The sequence below is a fragment of the Sturnira hondurensis genome, unplaced genomic scaffold, assembly GCF_014824575.4.
Source record: "Sturnira hondurensis isolate 20B ecotype Veracruz unplaced genomic scaffold, ASM1482457v3 Scaffold0020237, whole genome shotgun sequence".
NCBI lineage: Eukaryota > Metazoa > Chordata > Mammalia > Chiroptera > Phyllostomidae > Sturnira > Sturnira hondurensis.
The window spans coordinates 2,928,249-2,951,057 of record NW_028092868.1 but is presented as its reverse complement, the minus strand read 5'-3'; the positions used below and the strand labels follow the sequence as shown (position 1 = coordinate 2,951,057).

The window sequence follows — 22,809 nt, the reverse complement described above, 5'->3', positions numbered from 1 at the left end:
AAAATCTTATCTCCAGCCTCTGAGCATTTCTTTCTCCTTCTTGCTCAGAAACCTGGCTTTGCCCTGAGGACACTTCTCAGGAATTAGAAGTGGAGGACTCTTCTTTCTCTTCAGCCCTCCACATGGTGGCTATTTTTTCTCCCATCATCCTCTAACCACTGAGCATTGGGGATGGGGTATGTGTCCTCCTTGCTTCTAATTGCTGCTTTCTCACCTTTCTCTTTCCTCTTCCCTGAAAACCCACATTTTGAATCTCCTATCATCAGATTTTATATCATCCAGTGCTCTTCACTGTTGCAATGCCCTGACACTGAGTCATTCCCACTCATTTCTTGAGCACTTCAGCTCCTGACTCACTGCCCCTTTCTCCAGTTTTCTCTAATTACCGTGACTTCTGCTCTGTCTCATTCACTGATTTCTGTGGGCATGCTCTAGAGCAGCAACTTTCAACAAGGGGAGAGCTTGCCCTCGGGAACCATTGGCGATGTCTGGGGACAGTTTGGGTAGTTTTCACTCCAGAGATACTACTGGCATGTAGTGTAGTGGGTCGCGTCCAGGGGTGTTGCTCAACATCCTGTAGTGCACAGCGTGGCCCCCCATGACAAAGGACTGTCCAGCCCAATGTGTCAGTAGTGCTGCTGTTTAGAAACTCTTCTGGAGTCTACGCTGGATTGTCATCACCGGGAACTGCAACACCACCCCGCCCCGAAGGTTAATTTTATACATTCTACTTTCCAACCACTTCCTCCTCTTATTGTTCCTGCTCTCTTTCTCTACCTCTATTCAACAGTCCTTTAATCCCACGACACCTCCAGTTCATTGATCTTACCCTCCTTTCCTTGTCCTGACTCCTTTGATGTCCTGCTTCCCTTCCTTACCCAGCTTCTATGGTCGGTCAGTCATTGTAATCACTGTGCTGCCCACACTCCGGATTCTGTTACCTATCTCTTCTGCTGTATACAGTTAAATCCTGATTTTTTATTTCTTTCATAGCTGCAAACATGGGCAAACGTAGTCGGGAAAAGAGACCTAGCAACCACGCCCATCAGTTTTAATTGAAATTCTTGAACATGAACCTCAAATGCACTCCTAATACTGCCAGACAGTCATATTATATTTCCCTTTTCCATCATTCTAGACAACTTTCATACCTCCTCCTCTTTCCTTAAGTCCCTATCACCTTAACCTTGCTTCCAGTTTTGCTGGGGGAAAAAAGAAAAGTCAGTCAGAAGTGAACTTTATCAGACTTACACCACCACTTATATTTGCTGCTAACACCTTCAGACACTGCTTTTATACCTGTCTGCATAGGTAAATTAGCTGTCTGCCTGTCTAGAGGCAATCCTTCCATTTGTTCCATTTGTGCATTAGATTTCAAGTCACCTATCCATTTATCCGGTAATTCTTCTCTGTTTCCTTTCTATAGATTTATCATATCAATATACAAATGTCCTATTATTTTTTCCATTTTAAAAATCCTCTTCTTGCCCTGATAGTTGTGGCTCATTTGGTTGGGCATCATTCCCCGAGGTTTGCCAGTTCGATTCCTAGTCAGGGCACATGCCTAGGTTTCAGGTTTGGTCCCCAGTTGGGGCATGTGTTGGGAGGCAAGTAATCTTTATGGCCTAAAGCCATAAAGAGACCATGTTTCTCTCACATTGATGTTTCTCTCTTTTCTCTTATCTATCTATCTATCTATCTATCTATCTATATATATATATTTAGAAAATTTAAAAAATAAATAAAAATTTCCCTCTTGATACCCTGATCGCCCACCAGTAACTACCCTACTTTTTTGCGCCTTTTGCTGTAAAACTTCCTATAGGAGTTGTCTATTTTTTGTGTGCGTTCTCCTCTCCCAGCTCTTTCTTAAAATTATATCAGTGGGGTTGTGACTCCCATCACTCCACGGAAGCTGTTTTTGAAAAGGTAACTAATGACTTTCTCTCTGTTGCAAAATCCAATGGTTAGTTCTTGGTTCTCATCTTATTTGGTCTATAAGCAGCCTTTGATATAGTGATCACCCAGTTCTTATGTGTGTGTCTTCTAAAACTGTATTTGGAACTGAGAAAATATTTGGAACTGAACAAAAATCTTCCTAGAGACAAGGCCCTGAGCACAGAGTCTGTCCTCAACCATAAAGTTTTACATCAACTGTACAGAACAAAATTAGCAACAAGTGATCTTTGGCACTGGGATGGGTAATTCCTTAGCTAGTCATACAATATTCAAACTCATACCACATGACATTAGATTGCTGGTTAACAGTTGGATTTTACATTCAAGTTACCTTCAAAAGTTGGAAGTCCTAGCTTAGTTTTTCAGTATCAATATACCAACCATAGCTAACACTTAGTGCCTGCAGTAGAGACTTCTATGAGAGATTTGTTAAAGCAAATGCAACTGAGTGTACAGTGAAGAAAAAGATTTCCAATCATTGAAGCTTATAGCCAGTTGTCTTTGTTGGTTCTACCAGCCAACCCTGAAATTCGGAATTCTTACTTCTCTGATTTCTGTAGATACTTTGCACAGGAGTAGAACTTCCTTCTGTTTGGACTCCTGGGTTTTGGAACACTCAGTAGCAGTGCTGAATGGAGTCGTGCTCATTCTGTGTTAATGATCACCCAGTTCATCCTGACACACCTTCTTCACTTGGTTTTCAGAGCTGTGCACACTTTCCTGGCTTTATTTTCCACCTCTTGTCTCCTTCTGTACAACCGCCTTTGCTGATTCCTTCTTTTCTGCACTACCTCCAGGGCCCAGGCCTGTTCCTCTGCTGTGCTCTACGTGCATTCCCTCTGTTGATGATTGCATTCAATCTCATGGCTTTAAATACCAGCCTCCCCAACCCCAGATTTCTGTTTCCAACTGCTTGTTCCACATTGCCACTTGAAAGTCTAAGAGATATATCAAACTCAAACATTCAACATGAACTCCTGATTTTTCTCCCCCCTCTATACCACACATGTGCCAAGCATGCTTCCCCTATGATATTCTCCTCCCCAGTTGACGGCAACTCCATTCTTCCACTTGCAGGGGTTAAAAATTTTGGAGTCGTGTTTGACTCTGTCTTTCTCTCATACTCCACATCTAGCCCATCAAGGAATTCTGTGGGTTCTTTAAAAATAGATACAGGCTCTGCTGCTGCTTTTACAACCTCGATCCGAGCCACCATCATTTCTTGCTCAGACAACTGTAGTAGCCTCCGAACTTGTTCCTGGGCTTCCTCCTTTGTTCTCCTTAAGTATTTTCTTAACTTGGAAGCTGAAGTGAGCCTTTCAAGTTCTTGCAAAAGCCACCTCGGTAGTTAGACTTAATGGAACTGAGTAAGGAAGAAAGCTGATTGGACCAAGTGTTTCCTTAGTCCTTCTCTGGTATCCACCACCCACCTTCCCTTTCTAGGAAGGGGCCGATAAGTCTTTCACATCCCTGATCAGCCTTTTCTTTAGACACTCCCTTAGGTGCCCTTCTACTCTGACTAGTGGCCTTTGAGGTGGGGATGGGGTGGTATTATTCCCTGGGATGGGAATCACAAGGAATAAAATTTCTTTCCCACTCTCCTTTTTTGGTAGGTTGGAGGGCCGAAGGCTTGACAGATAGTGTTTTATTATCAACAGGTGTTCAAGATGCCCTGTAACCAGAGCCTAGATTTGGTCCTTCCTTCATCCTCTCACCTGGAGATGAACCCTGGAGTGGCTGCTCTGTTCCCCAGGGTCAGCCCGGTGTCAGGGCTGCCTGTTCTTGCCTCCTAAGTGAGCCTGAGGATAGGGGGGTTACCAAACTCAGTGGGAATCCTAAACCCACCACACTGTGGCTTCCTGTATCAGTTAGGAAATGCTAAATTAGGTTAATCGAGGCATTTGCTCCTCCTCAGTGAAACCTAGGTCCAAAACAGTGCATGATGCGCTGTACCTACAGATGGTCCTGATATTTTAGGGCACCGGGTCTGTAGCCAGGAGAGAGGACAAGGAATGCCGTGAGTCCTGGACTGAGGGACCAGAAGTCTCAGGAGGCAGCTTTTAGTCTCAAGCCCACTCATATCCATAGGGGAGAATTTCCTTCCAATCAGGCCCGTCTTGACTCCTCCGCAGATTCACACTTCTCTCCTTCTCCAGCCCCCAAGTCCCGTCACCCACCCTCACTGCCCCGACGGTGCCACCACACTCCTGTTCTGAGCTGAGGTCTGACTTGAAGTACATCTTTTAAACCTCCACTTTTTCTCCCCATATTCCATCTTTTCTCTGGTATCTCTTGAATGCCTGGTTGGGCCTGCTACTGTCCCCTTGGCACCACACTTTAGAGTCACCGTTGGACAGTGTTGGGTCACATCCCTCTGTTGCTGCCTCAGCCATGGGTTAGGCAGGTGCCCTGCTGTGAATGAGCATTTTGAGTAAAACGCTGGCCAATAACTAGCAGTCGACCTTCTAGCACTTCAGCTTCCTAAACCTACAACCTGCTGCTCTTCTTGACGTGCGATCCAGAGTGGTTTTTCCCCTAGAACCTCAACCCCTTGGAATCCTTGTGCTTCTTTAAACCCGGAGTCCCTGGGGCCGGGCACTGGTACAGGTCAGGAGAGGGTGCCCCTCACAGGCTCACGGGGCTTGGGCTTCCGGAGTCACTGCGGATGCTGTGTTAAATAATTTCCACTTTTTCACTTGGATGTTTGATTTGGATTTCACGGTTTTTAAAAATATTTTCACTCTAAAGTACTTAATACATGCAAAAATATATGACATATTTAAGGTATAAAGGATCATTAAATAAGAACTATGTCCCACCACTCACTGCATTTCTAAACACTCCATTAACGATATTCAACCCCTTGTCCGCTGACTTCTCTCCTGCCTGCCCTCAGCGGGATTGCAAACAGTGGGAGGAGTGGCTGGAGAAGACTCGAGGGTCATTCTGCTCCCTCTCTAGAGAAGTGTCCCGGGCCGGCGTCTGTCTGGGGGTGGGGGCTAGGCATCCACAGGAAAGCTGTTCGGGACAGTCCGTCTTCCTCAGTTTCTCCCCCTCAATGACACAGCATATCTATTTACGGTGCATTTTCCAAGAGGACCTCTGACAGTTTTGGCTTCATTTTCTGGATATTTATGTCTCCCTTTTGCCCTTCCCTCCATAAATCTGAAGATCCATAGTGATTCAGGTGGTGCTGAGACTTCTTCATTGATTTTTCATCCTGCTCCGTTTTGTCTGGCTCAACCTCCAGCAGCAAAGCGCTCAGACTGCCAGCCAGGTGTGGCCACAAGGCAGAGGAAAGGTAGCTTTCCCTCTTCCCCTGAGACGTTTGATATTATTAGGATCTCCTCCAGCAGATTCATGCCAGTCAGCAGCTATGGGCTTTACAGGGTTGAGAGTGTCCATATTCTGAGATTTTAAGAATTTACTATCTAGTAGAATGTTAGTACATACCAATAACAGAATACATTATCAACACATTTCAATAAGCTCATTTGTTTAAGGTATTATCTCAGTAATTAACTGTAAGGAAGAAGATCCCCTGGATGAGCTTAAGTAAAATGGCTAAAAGAAAACTGACCGAAAAGGCCCAGCGAGACCTCTCAGGCCCAAATTTGCGGACAGTGAGCCCTGCCTCACGGCGACCCAAGCGGCAGCTTCTTTCCCTGGGCTCTCGGGAGCGCACATCTCTGCCCCTCACAGCCAACCCACTGACCAGCTGGGCTCTGCTCCTACAGGCTATTGACCAGCCCATGGCTTTGGCTCGTCTTATTGAGAATCTGTGCTTGGAATTCAAGGTTTCATGATTTGGAGAGGGGAACAAATTGCATCCTTAATTTCATTGACCTGTAACAGAAACTTAGCATTTCCCAAATATAAGCAAAAACCATGGTGGCGCTAGCAGTATCTGTGATTTTTGTCTCCAGTAGAAATCACAGGTATTTCTCTGTCTTTTTATAGGTGCAGCAGGTGCCATGAAATGTAGTTTATTCTCATCACTACTTGAAATTATGCTAGTTATTAGACCCACTACTAGATCTTGTAACTTAGTGTGTCAGTAAAGAAACCATATGTTAGCCCTGGCTGGTGTAGCTCAGTGGACTGAGCGTGGGCCTGCGAACCACACAATCGCGGTTTGATTCCCAGTCAGGGCACACGCCTGGGTTGCAGGCCAGTGCCCAGCAGGGGACTCACAAGAGGCAACCATACATTGATATTTCTGTCCTTCTCTCCTTCCTTTCCTCTCTAAAAATCAATAAATAAAATCTTTTAAAAAAAGAAGCCATATGTTATTATACTGCAAATGTTTAAAATATTGGAATAATGGCATTGTAATGAATTGGTTTATTTCATAATTCTATCTATTTTATTGTATGATTTAAAGAAGAAGCTCCACAGCCTTCACCAGGTTGCCAGAGGAGTCCCTAGCATTAAAAAAAAACCCAAACCAAACTAAGAATCCATGACCTTGGACTTTTGGGTCAAAGAACTGATGGAGAGACTCTGCCTGGTCCAGGGGTTGAGTTCTGTTAGGTCAACTGCCCACCCTTCATCTGATTAGCTGGAGCCAGGGGACTAGGCTCCCACAGTACAGATCTGACCCCCTCCCTCATCTTGCGCTTTCAAGGAGAGCTGTGGGTGGGTCGGGCATACTTCCAAAGAAGGGAGCTTAATTCAGCTGGCCACTTTAGTTTACTCTGTAGTCATTACTCTGTAGAACAGTTTTCTTCCATAGTCATATTGTACCATCTATCTAGAAAGCATGTGCTATTGGTCACCAAAGGAATGAGGAAGTAGAGTGTAGATATATTGATGTGAATTCAGAAAGAGCCATACTGACGGCCCTAAGTAGCATTTTAGTATGGTAAAAAAACCCATAGTGATTGGGATAGTAGCAAGGATTTGATGTTGAATGAAAAAAAATGAATCCCCCTCCCCCACTCAGGATCGTGGATCCTGGGAGAGCTACTCTCCCACCCTTGTTTTCCCCAAAGTGTAATTTCCCCCATGTTGATTATGGAAGGGCCTGGTGCCATCTAAGATTTGCGAAGTCCTTACACCAGGAGAACAACATGATGCCCCCCCGTTCAAAGACGGGCAAAGGAGGTTTGTGCTGGGGACGTGCGTTCTTCTCACCCTGGGCTGAGTTAGGAGTCCGAGCCGAGATTTTCAGAGAATAGCATTTTCCTGGGACACTCTCACACAGATTTAATTGCAAAACGTCACTTCCCACATAACACTGTTTCCCCTTGCCAGCCTTCCTACTGTCCCGTCATTAATTCGGCTAGACCTGGCAGCAGTGATTTGGGCTGGGGCTGTTAGTTGGCTGGTTCCCGTGGATTCGCCTCCTGTCTGCGTCTCCACATGCTGTTCTGCTTTAACGGACTTACCTTGACCCAGTCCCAACCTCCAGATCTACTCCCCTGTGGTCTTGCTTCTCTTTGCCTCTAGGGCAGGTGAAAAGCAGGGAGTTTGGGGGTGGGGCCGGGAAATCGCTGACGAGGATGAAAAGCCCTGCCTGCTTTCTGCCCTTCTCTCACAGTGGACTGTGCACAGGGCAGTGTCATCGAGCTGGACCTGTTTTACCAAGTGCACAACCATTCATGTATTTTTTTCGGACCTAGAACAATCTGGCTCAGAGAAGGTGTCTAGTAAGTGATTCTTCAATGAATAAATTTATTTGTTTTTGTAGCTTGAGACTTTCTCTCTAATTCTGCTTTCAGGACATAATCTCCTGCTATTAAGCAAAGACTTATTTTGTACCCGTGTGACACAGAGATACACATACATACACACTTTTGTTCATTTAATACAGACTTGGAAGCAGCTTTTTTCAATAATCCTTTGAATGTTATTTTCTACCAGTCCTGGAAAAAAGTGTCCCTATGGCCTATCCTGAGATTTTGTGGTGAAGTATTCTTACGGGGACTAACGCAGCATCCCCAGACCTCCGGCTGGCTTCAGCAGGAGGCACCCTCTGGGACAAAGTCAGGCTCAATGGTAGAGAAGCTCAGACTATGGGGAGCAGCTGTCTGAGGCTCCAGGGCACTGACTGTGAAAGGTGAAGTGAGCTAGGCATTACCAGGTCCAGCTACTCCTTCTCTGAGGGTCTTTGGGAGACACACCTCCCTACCCCCTCCTCCTATCCCACCCCCACCGGAGCCAGTGCATCTCTTGCCTGACACCGACAATTCTTGCTCTTAGAATGCTGAACTGGGGAGCTTCATAAGGACAGAACTTGCAGAAATGGCTTTGAGGTTGGGCTGCTGGCTGTAGCGTAAACTCACGGGGCTGTGAGCATGGGAGTGTAGGCGTGCCCAAGGAAGAGCCAAGAAGTCTCCAGAGTTTCAGCTTTTTGTTTTTGGGGCTCAGTGAGAGATTGGCAACCAAGGGCTCATATCCACTCCAGCTGGTCCGAGCAGGGGCCTAGCCAGGATTAGGGGAGACTTCCATCCCAAAGCGCTGCCGTAAATATGTACTATAACCTCCGGGAGGGCGGTGGTCGTGTCTGTACCCCCAGATGGAACCCCCAGCACCTACTTCAGGACCGGCACATAGTATGTAAATACTGGTTTACAAACTGGAGCTCTAGGAGCTCACAGCCTCGTGGGGGATACAGGAAACAAGTATACAATAAATAATCGAAAATGATTGCAGTCATTTTGAGGGACAAGAATAGAGTGCTATGAGAGCAAGTACTTAAGATGGCATGGTCAGCGGGCCAGAAGAAGTGACGTTTGAACTGAGATCTGAGAGATGAGAAAGAACTAACACTTGAAAAGCAGGGAGATAGAATTATAGGAGATGCCCTTGAGCCCCTATAAGGCCAGTTCACAGCAGTGCTGAGGAGGCAGTCTGCATGCCTATTTATCTAGATTCTTGTAGGCTATTTATAGGAAGAAAGAAGGGTCTACTGTTGATTCATGGTTAGTCTGTTCACCGCTGCCCCCACCCCACACCGTTCCTTACATATCCAGCTTTGTTTTATAATGCCTTAGACCTAGTGTTATTGACTGGGAATCAAAGGCTCCAGTGTGTGCCTGGCCATGAAGAACAATTATTTGTTTATGTGTCTGACTCCCCAGCCCAGACTATGAGCTCCTTGAAGGCAGTGAACTCCATCTTATCCTTAGGACACAGCATGCTATCTGGCATGCTCAACAGTTTTGTTTAATGATTGAATTAATAATAAGTTAATATTTATTGAGTGCTTCCTATGTGCCAGGCAGTGTGGTGAGCACTTTACACGCATTATCTCACTTAATCCTCATCCCAGCTCTGTAATGCAGATAGTATTATTCCCATTATGCAACTGGTGAAACTAAGGTTTAGGAAGGTGAACTAATGGACTTGGGATTTGAACCGTTCAGCTCCAGAGCCTACGCAGTTTTGCCGAAGTAAAGTGTGTTTTCTGGTTGCCTTTAAGTTGCTAAGATTGCTTGGAACTTTCAAGGGAAAGGAATTGATAGATTGCATACATCATCTCATTTAACAGTCTTCTCAACAACCCTTATTGATGGGGGTCATTTTACTCATTTACAGAGAAAATTGAGGCTCAGAGAGATTAAGTTACTTGGCCAAGATCATAAAAACAAATACGTAAGTGGCGAACTTTTTTTTTTCTTCAGAACTAAGCCTGTGTGACTTAAGATCACGTGCTCTATGCCCATCTTCTGCTGGCTCCAGTCACTCAGTCACTGGGCAGTAGTCTGCTCCCCTGACTGTGCTGAAGTCATGGAAGGTTGTCCCGGCCTGCTGGGAGCCCGAGAGTCTATTTCTAAAAGAGGGAACAGAGTAGAGAAAGGCAGAGGAGAGGGGAAGAGTAGAGACTTTATCTTTTTAAAGTCCTTTTTAAAAAACGAGATATAACGTTGACCAAACCATGTAGAGCAGAAGTATACGCTTCGGGGGTTTAGAGTATTCACGAGGTCCTGCGGCTCTAACTCCTTTCTCTTTCCAGAGCCGTGTCTTCACCCCAAACAGAAACTCTGTGCCCACACATGTGCAGTCATTCTCCACCCCCTTCCCCTGGGAGTTGGGAGTTACTAATCTGCTTCTGTCTCTGTGTGGATTTGCCTATTCTGAATATTTCATGCAAACGCAATCATATAATATATGGTTTTCTGTGTCTGAATTCTTCTACTTAGCATTCTGTTTTCAAGGTTCGTCCATTAAAGCAGTGCCTGATTCCTTTTTATGACAGAATGACATGCCATTAGATGGCTACATCACACTTTTTTAGTTCATTCGACAGCTGATGGACAGTTGCGTTGTTTTCACCTCGGGGTTATTATGAATAATGCTGCTATGAACATTTGTTTGTGAGTTTTTGTATGAACATATGTTTTCTGTTCTTTGGGGTATATACTTAGGAGTGCAATTGCTGGGTCATATAGTAACACCCATACAACTCCTTGAAGACCTGCCAAATTGTCTTTTTATCATGGTTTATCTTTTAAGAGATTTAAGAAATTGAAATATAAGGTGTGTACAGAAAGGTGCCCATATCACAAGCACACAACTGGGACAGTTGCTCCAAGATGAACAGAGCTGTGTAAGCAGCACTCAAATTGAGATCTGGAGAGTTGCCAGCACTCAGCACCTGCCACCTCCAAATGGTATCCACTCTCCGGAAACTCCAATGCGATAGATTAATTTGCCTGTTCAGACTTCACATAAATGGTATCGTATGGTGCACACTCTTTTGTGTCTGATTTCTTGCACACAACAAAATCTGTATGAAATTCACCTGTGTAGTGGTAGCAGTACTTCGTTCGTTTTCATTCCTGTGTAATACGCCAGTGTAAGACTGTACCACTATTCATCCATTTGTGTTGGGCATCGGAACGGGATACAAGTAGATTTACAGTTGTGAGTAGATAAAATGGCTGATTGTGACATTATTATTTATTAATTATTGTACTATTTTCCATACAAACAACTGTAAACCTCCTTTTGCCCCACCCTGTGTACATAAAAGTGGAACGGTTATTCCATAGTTGTGCACGTGCTTAGGTTTAGTACAATAGGTTCTGCCAAACAGTTTTCCAAAGTGACTATATCAATTTATACTCACACAGGCAGTATTGTGGTTCTGTACCATATCCTTGTCAACACTTGTGTTATCTGCCTTTTCCCTTTTAGCCATTATAGCAAATATGTAGGGACATCCTATTGTGGATTTGAGTTCCCTAATGACTAATGAGGTCCTGTGCATTTTCATGTAAATATTGGTCATTTGCCCTTTGCCAGTTCTCTGTTGGGTTGTTTTTTTCTTGTTGTTTTTTAGGCATCCTTCATATACTCTAGAAATAAGTCCTTTGTTGTTGGTTATATGTATTGCAGATATTTTCTCCTGCTCTACTGTTTTACCTTTTTTGCTCTTTTAGTTGTGTCTTTTGATGAACAGAGTTTCCTGTTTTATTTTTTCTAACTTTTTTAACTAGAATTTTTCTTTTTCTTGTTTTTCAATTATAGTTTATGTTCAGTATTACTTTGTATTAGTTTCAGGTGCACAGCACAGTGATTAGACAATCATACACTTTACAAAGTGTCCCCCTGATGTTATCAGTACTTAGCTGGTACCACACGTAGTTACTACATTATTATTAACCATATTCCCTATGCTATACTTTATATCCCTGTAACTATTTCGTACCAATTTGTGCTTCCTTTTTAAATTTTTGTCCTTACTCACAGACATTTTTTCTTTGCTTTTAGAGAGAGAGAGAAAGGAGGGGAGAGAGAGAAACATCGATGTGAGAAAGAAGCATCAATTGGTTGCTTTCCATACATGCCTGGACTAGGGATCGTATGTGCCTGGGCCAGGGATCGCGCCTGCAACCTAGACATGCACCCCTACTGGGAATCAAACCTGCAATCTTTTGGTTATGGGACGATGCTTCAACTGAGTCATATCACCCAGGGCCCAATTTGTACTTCTTAATCTCTTCCTCTTTCTTACCCACTCTCCCAGTTCCCCACCTCTAGCAATGTCAGTCTATTCTCTGTATCTTTGAGTCTGTTTCAATTTTGTGTGTTAGTTTATTTTGTTTATTTTCTTTAGATTCCACATGTAAATGAAATCAAATGGTATTTCTCCTATTTCTCTGACTTATTTCACTTAGCATAATACCCTCTAGATCCATTTATGCTGTTATAAATGATAATATTTATTTTTTATGTCCAAGTAATATTCCATTGTGTGTATGTATCACAACTTTTTTATCCATTCACGTATTGATGGGCACTTGGGCTGCTTTCATACCTTGGCTATTATAAATAACACTGCAGTGAGTAGAGGGGTGGATAAATTCTTTTGAATTGGTGTTTGGGGTTTCTTCAGATATATGCCCAGAAGTGGAATCTCTGGGTCATAAGTCAGTTCCACGTTCAATTTTTTAAGGATCCTCCATATTGATTTTCAGCGTGGTTGTACCAGTCTTCAACCCCATCATCAGTGCATGAGGGTTCCCTTTTCCCCACATCCTTACCAACGCAAGTTGTTTGTTGATTTACTGATGATAACCATTCTGATAGGTTCGAGGTGATACCTCACTGTGGTTTTAATTTGCATTTCTCTGATGATTAGTGACATTGAGCATTGTTGCATATGTCTACTGGCCATCTGTATGTCTCTCTGGAGATGTGTCTATTCAGGTAGAGATTCCTAATTTTAATGTCGTCCAATCGATCAGTTTTTTCCTGTATGGTCCGTGCCCTCTTGAGAAACCTATACCTACCTAACGTTGTAGAGATCAGGCCTTGATCATGAGTGTGAGTGCTCTGTCGCATCACCCTGTAGACTGAGAGTTTGCTGGGCGGAGAGGACACTGCGTCACCCTGCAGGGAGGGCACAGGCAGGGTGGGGGCAGGTAGCCAGGAGACCACAGCCACCATGGGCTGTGTTCCCAGCTGTCAAGCATGTAATCTGGAGTGAAAGAGAATCCCTTTGGTGGTAGCTGTCCTACAAAGGACACTGCTGGGTCCTCTAAATCACCTCTGTGCCCTGCAGACCCAGGTGACTGTCCTCTTTTCTCCCTAAAACAGGGAAAAAAAGAAATATGCACTCACGCGCTATGCTCATAGCACAGGGAAGGGTCTGAGCTTCTGGGGCCAGATGCCGGCTGTGATTTTTCTTTGTTCCTAAACCTGAGTCTTTTGCTTTCTCATTTGCACCACATTGTTTCATTTGTGTTTGGGAACAGGATGGTGGGCTGGCTGAATCTGAGAGAGGTTCTAAGCTGTCACTTTGGACTTTTCCCCCTGATAGGCTGGCTGCCCCCCACCCCCGCCCCTGCCCTGAGCCAGATCTGACAGGAACTGCTTGTTCTTGGAGAAGGAGTCAGAGTAGAGAAAAGAGAAATGAGAAATTGCCACTGAGAGCCTCGGAGGGTTCTTCCGCCCCAGGAAACCCCTTTTGTCCACCCAGCCCCTTCGCTTTGTCAGTCACTCTCCAGACTAGAAAGCCACGGTTTGTGCTTTGCCTGGGTGGGGCTGCAGGGACACTGTGGGCTCTGGCCCTCCAAAGGGGAGGCGGTGGTTAAGGGGTGGGCAAAGGTCACAGCTTAGGCTGTACCATTCGCTTGTCACCTTGAGAAGTTCCACCTTGTCTAGCAAAACCTCCTTTCAGAGGCAGCCACCACAAAGGGCTCTTATGAGAGCGGCGGCCCCTGCCCCCACCTTCACTTCCACTCCCTTCGCCATTATTTTTCTTTTGGGGCAGAGCGGAGGGGCCTTCCTGCTAGGACTTTGAGGGGCTGTACTTATTTTAAAAGGCAGTTTAGAGTCTAGAGCCTCCCCACACCAGAGATTCATTTTTCTGATTCTCTGGTACCGCTGGAGTGAACTCAGGGGTTAAGTCAGGGTTCCCTTCTCTGGGGGGCATTTTGTCTTCTCTCTCTGTCAGCCTCTTGAGCTACTTGGAGATTTAAGAAAAGAGGTGAGAGCTAGCATCTAATACAACCGGACCTCAGCCAGGGACCAGCTTCTTCGGGGCCTGGTGGGAGGGAGACAGGGATGTCTCTGAGGGATCCTGAAAGGCGTGGCAGTGGTTCAGCGTATGTTCTGGAGTTCAGTTCCCAGGTCTTCTGCCTCCCGTTCCGCTGCTTTCTGGCTGTGGTCTGGGCCGAGTTATTTCACCTCTCTGAGCCTGTGTTTACTCACAGACAAAATGAGAGTGATTTTGGTGTTTAGCTGATAGGGTTACTCTGCAGATCGAGATAATGCATTAATACTTAGTGTAGTACCTAGTGCTCTGAGTACATTCCAGAATGTTAATCTTAACCAGTGTTATTCAAGTTTTCTCTCTGGGCCTCTCTGTATTGTTTTTCTTACTCCCTCCCGCCCTCTCTTCTGACTGTGTAGCTCAGGGAACTAGGTCGGCCCCAGGCAGAACTACAAAAATATGAGCAATGTAAGACTGGACTTTATCTCAAACTGTTTCGAACTCTGCACCTAGCTTATCTCCAGTGTACTTCCACCACCACGAGAGAGAGTGAGGCAGCAAAATTATCCCATTTTCTTAGGCAGGCACAAAGGAAGGGAATTAAGGATTTGATTAGATTTCATCCATGCCTGCTCGAATGTAGGTATATATGCGTGCCTGTATTCCCCACCTTGCTTTTAAAGGGCGGGAGGGTGAAGTGGACTGTAATTAATTTGTGAGTCCCAGACCCAAGATTAAGTTCGGGCCTCTCTGTTTTTTCCCCAGTGCTGAGTGGGTGGGGGCTCAGGAGTCTGGGGCTGCCGGGAGGACAGGGAGAGGTCAGCAAGGGCAGGGCGGAATGGTCAGGTAGCCTTGTGCCGCACGCACCCAAACAAAGCTGAGCCAGACCAAACACAGGGCAGTGTCGGCCATCTCGCCGACTTCACATATGATCTTCAAGGGCACATGCCTTGTGTACTTAGGGTGCTGTGTTTTCTCTCCCCAGTCACCCAGGCTGGTGCTCAGTGAACTGAGAGAACAGAGGGGTGTTCTGTGGGGGATAAAACACAGGGGGCCCTCGGAGCTAGATCTTCCCTAGGCTGCGAAACAGCTCATCCAAGTGAGATGTGGAGAAACCTGAGGTGGGAAGGGAGAGTGGGACGGCGGTCTTCTAAGACTCTGGACGTCACCACCATCTCTCTCTCTCTCTCTCTCCTTTTGTCCTGTTATTTGTTTCCCCTCAGACTCTTAAGAACTGTGGGATTTGTCCTATCAGAAGCCATTTGGCTGTTCACTATTTGGGTGATAAATCTGCAGGTCATGTTTTTCTACTTTCCAATCGTCCTTATTTAACATGGAAATGCCAGCGCAGAGCCTCTGGCACAAGTCACGTCAGGGAGTGGGCACGGTGGCTAGGAAAGGGGAGGTAAGGAGGCATAATATACGGAGACTGAGTAGGCAACCTTTGCAGATACTAACTAGAATAATCCTTCTGCCTGTCTCATAGAGGTGGGTAGGGGTCTCCTCATTTTTCTGGTGAGGGGACAGAAGCTAAAAGAGATTAGTAACATAACTACTGACTGGAAAAAAAACAGGATTTCAAACGAGGACCTTCTCCAGAGGGTCTGTGCCTTCTCCAGATTGTGCCTTCTTCCCCGGGGTGGTGGTGTTATCCTGGACTCCTCTCGTGTCCAACACCCGATTATCAGCAAATTCTGTTGGCTGTACCTTCAAGTAGATCCAGCACCTGTCACTTCCCACCTCCTCCGCTGCTGCCACCGTGACTCCTGCCGCCATCGTCTCTTGCCTGGTTACTGCAGCAGCCTCGCAGCAGATCTGCCCACTTCTCTTGTCTTGCTCCACTCAAAGTGATCCTTGTACAATGTCAACCAGATCATTTCATTCTTACAGGGGAAAAAGCCAATGTACTTCATTATCTCACGATTTCAAACAGACATCCATGTGGACGCCTGTATCTGAGATGGGGCGACCAACTAATTCATTGTCCAAAGTGGACACTTAGAAGAGAGAAAGGGGGCTCAGTTAGCAAACGACAAGCACAAACCGGGCCTGGACCCAGGCCGCTGGGAGTCAGGTCGTTTGACCCGGGGCATGGCTTGTTCTCTCTTTGTTCTCGTTCAGGTCTTTTAAAAACGTCACCTGTACACCTGAAGCTAATACAAAATAAGATTAAACGCAAACTGTTATTGGAAAACGGAGTGTAAAAAAGGCCGCCTTCTCCGTGAGGCTTCTCTGGCCCCTGTTTAAGCGTTTGCACATCCCTGCCCCTGCGCCGGAGGGCCTGCGCCCGCCCATTCTCCTCCACGGCTTCAACGCCACCTTGTCCTCCCCTCGCTAGAATGGAAACTTCAGGAGGGCAGGGGTTTTCTCTCTTCCTTTCCGTGTCCTACAGCCCCAGCATCTAAATCATCCTGAGCACATTAGGTGGTCAGTAAGCATTTGGTGAGTAGATGGATTGGGGTGGAGGGTGAGCAAGAGTTCTATTTCTTGAAGAACCTTTCTCTTTAGAGTTCTCTTCCTAAGCCACTTTTCTTGTTCCCTTCGATTTATCCTGGTAACCCTTTGGTAACCTGAGACCTTGGAAGAGTTTTCCACTGTGCTCTTAACCCTAGTGGGAGCTGATGATGACTTCCTGAGGCCGGGGCTCCCTAGGGCGGAAGCTCGTATCCAATACCAGCACAGTTCAGCAGGTTGCAAGAGGTAGGAGAGGAGTTCTTACCCTAGGAAGTCACTGTGGGGGGCCCTGACCTACGGTTGTGACTGTCAGAGGCTTGGGGGCTGTGCCAGCCTCCGGGGCAGGTACCAGCACCAAAGACCTGCTTAGGGCTGATGCTGGGGAGCTCCAGTTTGCTCATTTCCCACTTTTCTTCTTTTAAATCTGCATCCTCAGCCCGCGGGCCCATATTGAGTAGAGTGAGCCGTGTATCAGGGTCCAGCCTTTCCTTCCCCAGGCTCCTGAAGGTCTCTTTTCTGAAACAGCCCCAGAGGAAAGGAGAGATGAGATAGGGGTGGGGGTGGGATCTCTGAAACAGACCCTGTGGGGGTCAGAGTAGGACAGAGTCTTAGGAGCCTCCACCACGGGAGTGAATTTCAGACCTGACGGAGATGACAGTTACTGCCGAGAGTGGAGCGTGAGCCCTCGAACCCAGACAGGCTGCAACAGGGACAAGAGGGGAACTAAAATGCCCTGTGAGATTTCTGTAACTTTGGTCTTCTTAGAGCTCCCTACGTGGCCGTGTAGCAGGAGCTAACGTCCTAGCGGATTGGAGAGGGGAGAGTGAAACAGCCCCTGGAGGCAGGAGAGGACTGTGTAGCTCCTGTGACTATTGAAACGTGACAGTGCTAGCGGTAAGTAGCGCCGTTCACGCAGATGTAGCAGAAAGACTAAAGGGGAAGCCTAGAGGAAGTTCCTGATTCCTCATCTTTGTATCAATATTAGTTTGGAGCCAAGGAAGCCTTGGCAAGCAGTGGTACCGTGGAGAAGGCCACTTGGTGAAACAAAAGGAAATCCCCACAGGCATACCCTTGATGCGGGATACAACGTCCTTTGCAGTCAGGTGGATATGAATTAGGCTTCCAGTCTCGTTTCCCATGAGACACGCCTGTATGTCCTCTCTTTTCACACCTGCATGCCTCAGAAACTCCCAACGCGTTCAAAGTCCGACCTTGCAAGGCTTTACTGGATGTCACCACCTCCAAAGCTTTTTTGAGGACTCTCAGTCAAAATTCGTCCCTTTCTTCTCCAAGTTCCTCTTGCCCTTTGTTTGTCATTCTGTTGCCCCATAGCATAACGCTTGAAAACGTATGTGTTTGTACATATCTTCCTATCGCCCTTTGAGGCAGGGACTCTGACTTACTCCTGTTCTGGGCAGGGAAGGACTGCCGCATCCATCTTCCCGCCCCCACGCCTGTAGGGCTTGGCACGTGGTAGAATCGCAGCCGCTTTGCTGAATAGAATTGATTCTGGGTTAATCAGATGAACACATTATACAGGAGAACACATTACACAGTATTCTTCCCCTCCCCACTCTGGGCAGTGACCCGCTTTGTGGCTGGTACACCTTGCTCCTGGCTCAAACATCCTTGTAGCAGGGGGCCCTTCTATTTGCTTTTCTTAGTCCTGACTCCAGCATTCTCCCTTTGATCTCCGCCACCCGCCCCAGCTGGCCCCTGCCATTGTCCTGGGCAGGGAGCTAAAAAGTCTCTCCTTCCCAGGCTCAGGCCTCTCCACCTCTCTTCCCCAGCTTGTCCTGCAGATGATGCCCAGGGAAGCAGTGACAACAGGGAGCAGCTAGAATAAGATTAGGGGTATGGCCTTTCGGCCCCTGAGACTTCCAGGAAGGGCCAGCTGCCTCTCTTTTATCTGTTCGCTTCTTTCTTGTCACCCAAGGGAACTTGTTCCTGGGCTGGACAGGAACACACACAGAAGATCTGTGATGTGAGGGACCGAGGGTTGCGATCCTGGGAAAGGCTGTGTTGCCCTTCTGACTAGAATCCTGCTGTTCAGAGAAGTAAATAGGGCAGTCATAATATTTGTGGGCCCTGAAGCCAGACTGTTTGGATTCTAATCCTGTTCCACCACTTACTAGCTGTGACTTCCTCAGGGAAATGGGGTCGCACTCTTGCCACCATGTTCATCCATTCACAAACAGTTACTGCCCCTTCTGTGAGCCAGATTGTTCTAGGTGCCAAGGAAATACCAGGGAGTAAGACAGAAATAGGTCAATAAGTAAACACTTAGAACAGCGTCTAGCACATGGTAAATAGCAGCAGCCGGACCGATATTCTTTTCCTAGTACTTTTCTGAGAATGTATACTCAGGTGGAAAAGCTTTGGCAGCAACTGTGCGACCAGCTCTCTCTGAGAAGGGGAAAGATAGAGGGGGGGCTGACATGTAGGCTCTAGATTTGGACTCAGGTCCCCGATGACACTGGCTTTAGTGGCCTTTCCATTCTGGCACTTCATTTTGAGACTACATACATGACCCAGCTAAGGATCACCCTGGAAATCTGATGAGTCTGTTCCATTCTCTAGAAAGGGCAGGAGGCAAGGACCCAGACTGCCTCGATTTGGCCTGGACATTTGTGCACACAGTGCGGTGACAGCCGAGCTGTGTGTGGGTGACGCAAGGGGAGGCCACATCTCTTGAGCAAAATGAAGGGCGGTCTTAGACACTTGAGATAGAAGGAAGAGGAACAGCTGTTGGCCTCCCCACTGCCAGGGCTCCCCAGCTGTGGAGTAGAGGACCTTCTAAGGGAGGAGGTGGCTTAGGAATCAGAGAGCCGAGGCTGGAAGGGAAGTGAGGTCAGTGGAGGTGTGGGCCTCATAGTTGACCTTCCCGGCCTCGGTGTCTTCCTCAGGTCATGCTGCCGAAAAGAGCTGTTTCATTCCTGGTGTGATTCGTGGCTAGAAGCAAGGTTTGTGCTCAGGGCTTCTGATCCATTGTCTGTGGTTTCCAGTGGAAGTCCAACAGTGGTGTGGTCTTTATGGTGGGGATCAGGCTAGAGTAGAAATGGAAGTCGCATGTCCTGGGGTGAACAGGTTTTTTCAGCCACCCAGTGCTCAGGGAAAGGTACCTGCACGATCTCGACTGGGGTTCAGCAGCCGCTTCACTGCTTCTCCCTCGCTGGGTTTTCCGAAGTGAGCGTCCTCATAGCCCAGAGGAAGCGCCCTTGACGAGGGATGTGGACCGATGCACGATTCTTGGGTCGGTTCCCACAGGAGCTGCCGGTATGACTTCCTTGGAGGCCTCCTGGCTTGGCTGGGAACCACGCGATTGGCACGCATAGGGACAGATGAAGCAGTTCTGGGCCCTGGCCAAGAGTCGGAAGGGCAGCCGAGTTTGGGAACACGGGCTGTCGTACTCTTTCATCTCATTTTTATTGCAGTTTCTTCAGTCTTCAGCATTATTTCACCTCACTTCAGCCGGTACAGGAAAGTGGAACTAGGCAAAGCATTTCGCTATGAATAAAAACCCACACAGTTCATTCTGTATTGAGGGAAACATAAATATAATGTGATTATAACAGTGCTTCTCAACTTTTTTTTATTATTATTTCCCTAAGAAACCTTTTAAGACATTTTTTTCTAATCACCAACCCCCGCCCTCAGGAAATTTTAATATAAAAAATATACCAAAATTCTGATGTGTGTGTGTGTGTGTGTGTATAATTTCTGTGTTTTATACTTTAGAAGAGCCAGAGTTTTTCCACCCGTCAGGAACCCACTTCCACCCCCCTGAGGGGAGGTACTGTCCATCGTGAGTCCATGGATTATAGCAAAGCACAGTGGGGTTGTGGTAGGGACGGTAAGATGCCGGTGAGCCCCCAAAGTTCTGGAAGCTTTATTTCTCCCACCTCCTCTGACTGAGCATCGCAACCCCGTAACTTTTTCTAGTCATCCCCACAGTCTGTCATCCCCACACCGCACCCATTCCCCTCTCCTGGACCTCATCATTCATCATTTCTTCTCTCTAGTATGGAGTTTTAGGAGTGAACTCAATTAAAATAGTAATCTCTACAGCTCAGGGGTAATGATTTCCTGGTATCATCCCTTTAGAAGAAAGAGCCTGGGGACCTATGGGGTATTCATGGGAAAACAGAATAGACCTAAGTATTGGGGAAAATAATGATACACATTTGGAAATTGCCTCTCAGAGGAGATTTACCAAGAGATGTTTATGTTGGTCCCGACAGGCGTGTGTATGGGTGCCCTCTATGGGATCTGACTTCTTTGTGTAAGTTCATTTGGGGTTGACGCCACTTCTGCAGTGTAACCAACAGGAGCATCTCCTCTCCCCCATAGAAACTACCACAGGCATGCAGTGTTGGTGACGGAAGAGCCTTTGTCACGAATCTACAAAATCTGTACACGGCAGTCACCAGACAAGAGGTCCAAGTGAGGCAGAAGCTTGAAGACACTGGTGAGGAGCTCCAGGGGACTTGGTCTCCCTGGGGTTCAAGTTGGGGTCTAGCTTTGTGGTAGCTCTAAGCTACTTGTGACTACTTAAGTTTAAATTAATAAAAATTAAATAAAATGAAATGTTTATTTCCTCATGTGCTCCAGCCACATTTCAAGTGCTCAACAGCCGCTAGAGGCTACAGAGATGGACGGAGGAGCTACAGAACATTCTCACCATTGTGGGAGGTTCTGTTAAACTGACCTAGGTGCTTAGGAGAACCAGGAGAAAGATGGCTGTCCTGCCCGAGACATGTCAGGAAGTGTGGAGAAGAGCAGTTGGCTTTTTTGAGTCAGGGAAGTTCTTTTCCTACTTGGTCAAAGTGGACCTGGGCAATCTTCATCATAGAAACAGGACTTTTTAAAAGTCAGCTGGAAGTTGGATTTGTGGCGACTCCTGTCTGTTCGTGTATTAGTGCCTACCCTGGCCTTGGCGTCAGAATGCTTGGCAAATGCTGATGTCTTCCTGGTAAGAAGAAGGCATTTGTCACTATCTTCCCTTGATCTTTCTGATTTCAGGAGGTCCTGAGGCCTCAGGTAGTGCCTCCCCACACGGAACCAAAAGCCAACCTCTGAACCAGCCAGAAGAGCCAGTCTCCTCGGCCCCATCCCACCAAGAGCCTGAGAAGAAGCCCACAGTGAGTCGTGAGCAGCTTCCTGGATAGTGTCCTCCACATTGGAGGAGTCCACGCCGATAGCCCCCAAGTCTGCAGACCCTGGAATAGCTACCTGGTTGACGCTGTCTTAATAACATTGGCAGATATTTGTCACCAGGCTTCCAAACTGTGGCTTTCTGGATGGAGAGTCATAGTTTCTACAGCTCCTTGTAGTTCTTATACTGATTGGTGGACCTCAACTTCGTTTCTACCTTATCCCACGTCCATGGTCTGCGGGGTTGTTCCCAGGGGGAGAAGGGATGCATTCGCCTGTTGCAGAGTCTTATATCACAGTCACCGCCTGGCACAGACTCCAAAACACTGTGCTGGCCACTTCCAGAAGGTCTCACCCAAGCCAGGGCCATGGGAGGAAGAAGGTTCCTTTCCTAAATGAAGTGGACATGCTCAAAACCCCTATTAATTTGGGTTTCTTTTTTCCTAGGGTACCTCAGGCCCTGTGCAGAGACCTCAGCTGTCCAAGGTCAAGAGGAAGAAGCTAAAGGGGCTCTTTAGTTAAACTGCCTGCTCTCAGCCGCTGAGAATGGACTTGGAGAGGAGTTTCCTGGAGCCGCCTTGAAAGGAGCGCCTGCGGCAGCAGTGTCTCTGACACAGTGTTACAGTCCAAGGCAGGGTCACTGAAGTCCATCCGGGTCACTGGAGGCCGCCTGAGCTGGTACTGTTGTTCAGTGATGGAATCTTGGCTCCAACCCCCGGGCACTGGCATTGCCTATCCAAGTGGAAGCCAGTCTAGGAATCCCATACTCTCCTCTCTTTTGGTGGAGGTTCCCTAGACCCAGGACCCTACTGTGGACGTTAGGGATACAGGACACGTCAGCAAAAAGGCACAACGTGTTTAGGAAGCCTCGCCTACCTTTCTCAAGTGTCTCCCTAGCCAGTTCCAGGTGCTCCTCAGAGACCTACTTCTGTCTTTAGCATGAAATAAAAACCCTCACACTCCCCTGCTTACTTATTCTGTGGAACCCACTATGCACTTCACTTTACTGGATCCCACCCAACTATCGTCTCAGGTTCAAGTCTAGGCCCCCAGTCCAATCCTTCAGGTTCTTCTTATGCTTCTCCGCTGTGGATGTGCTAAGCCCCTACATAGGAACTTTAATCTTGAGAACTCTCTCCATGGTGGGCACCAGGCAGAGCAGATGGCTTGTGCTCTCCTTTGCCCAATTGATGTGGGTTTTTTAGGGGGGTGGAGAGGGTGGGGGGGTCTGATTCAAGGCATAGACAACAGGGTAAACCACAACACGGGAGTAATGTTACAAAGAGCTTTGAATA

At 46.9% G+C, this 22,809-nt stretch overlaps 1 protein-coding gene across 2 annotated transcripts in view; it reads left to right on the top strand.

Annotated features, from left to right (window-relative positions):
• NHEJ1 (non-homologous end joining factor 1) overlaps nucleotides 1-22,481 on the top strand; it is a 76,134-nt gene extending 53,653 nt beyond the window's left edge. For both annotated transcript variants that reach the window (XM_037029309.1, XM_037029308.1), the window contains exons 6-8: nucleotides 20,711-20,828; nucleotides 21,383-21,501; nucleotides 21,962-22,481. In XM_037029309.1, the coding sequence (XP_036885204.1) occupies nucleotides 20,711-20,828; nucleotides 21,383-21,501; nucleotides 21,962-22,036 (312 nt within the window). In that variant the 3' untranslated portion in view covers nucleotides 22,037-22,481. The remainder of the gene's footprint in view (nucleotides 1-20,710; nucleotides 20,829-21,382; nucleotides 21,502-21,961) is intronic.
• The last annotated feature ends 328 nt before the right edge of the window (nucleotides 22,482-22,809 follow it).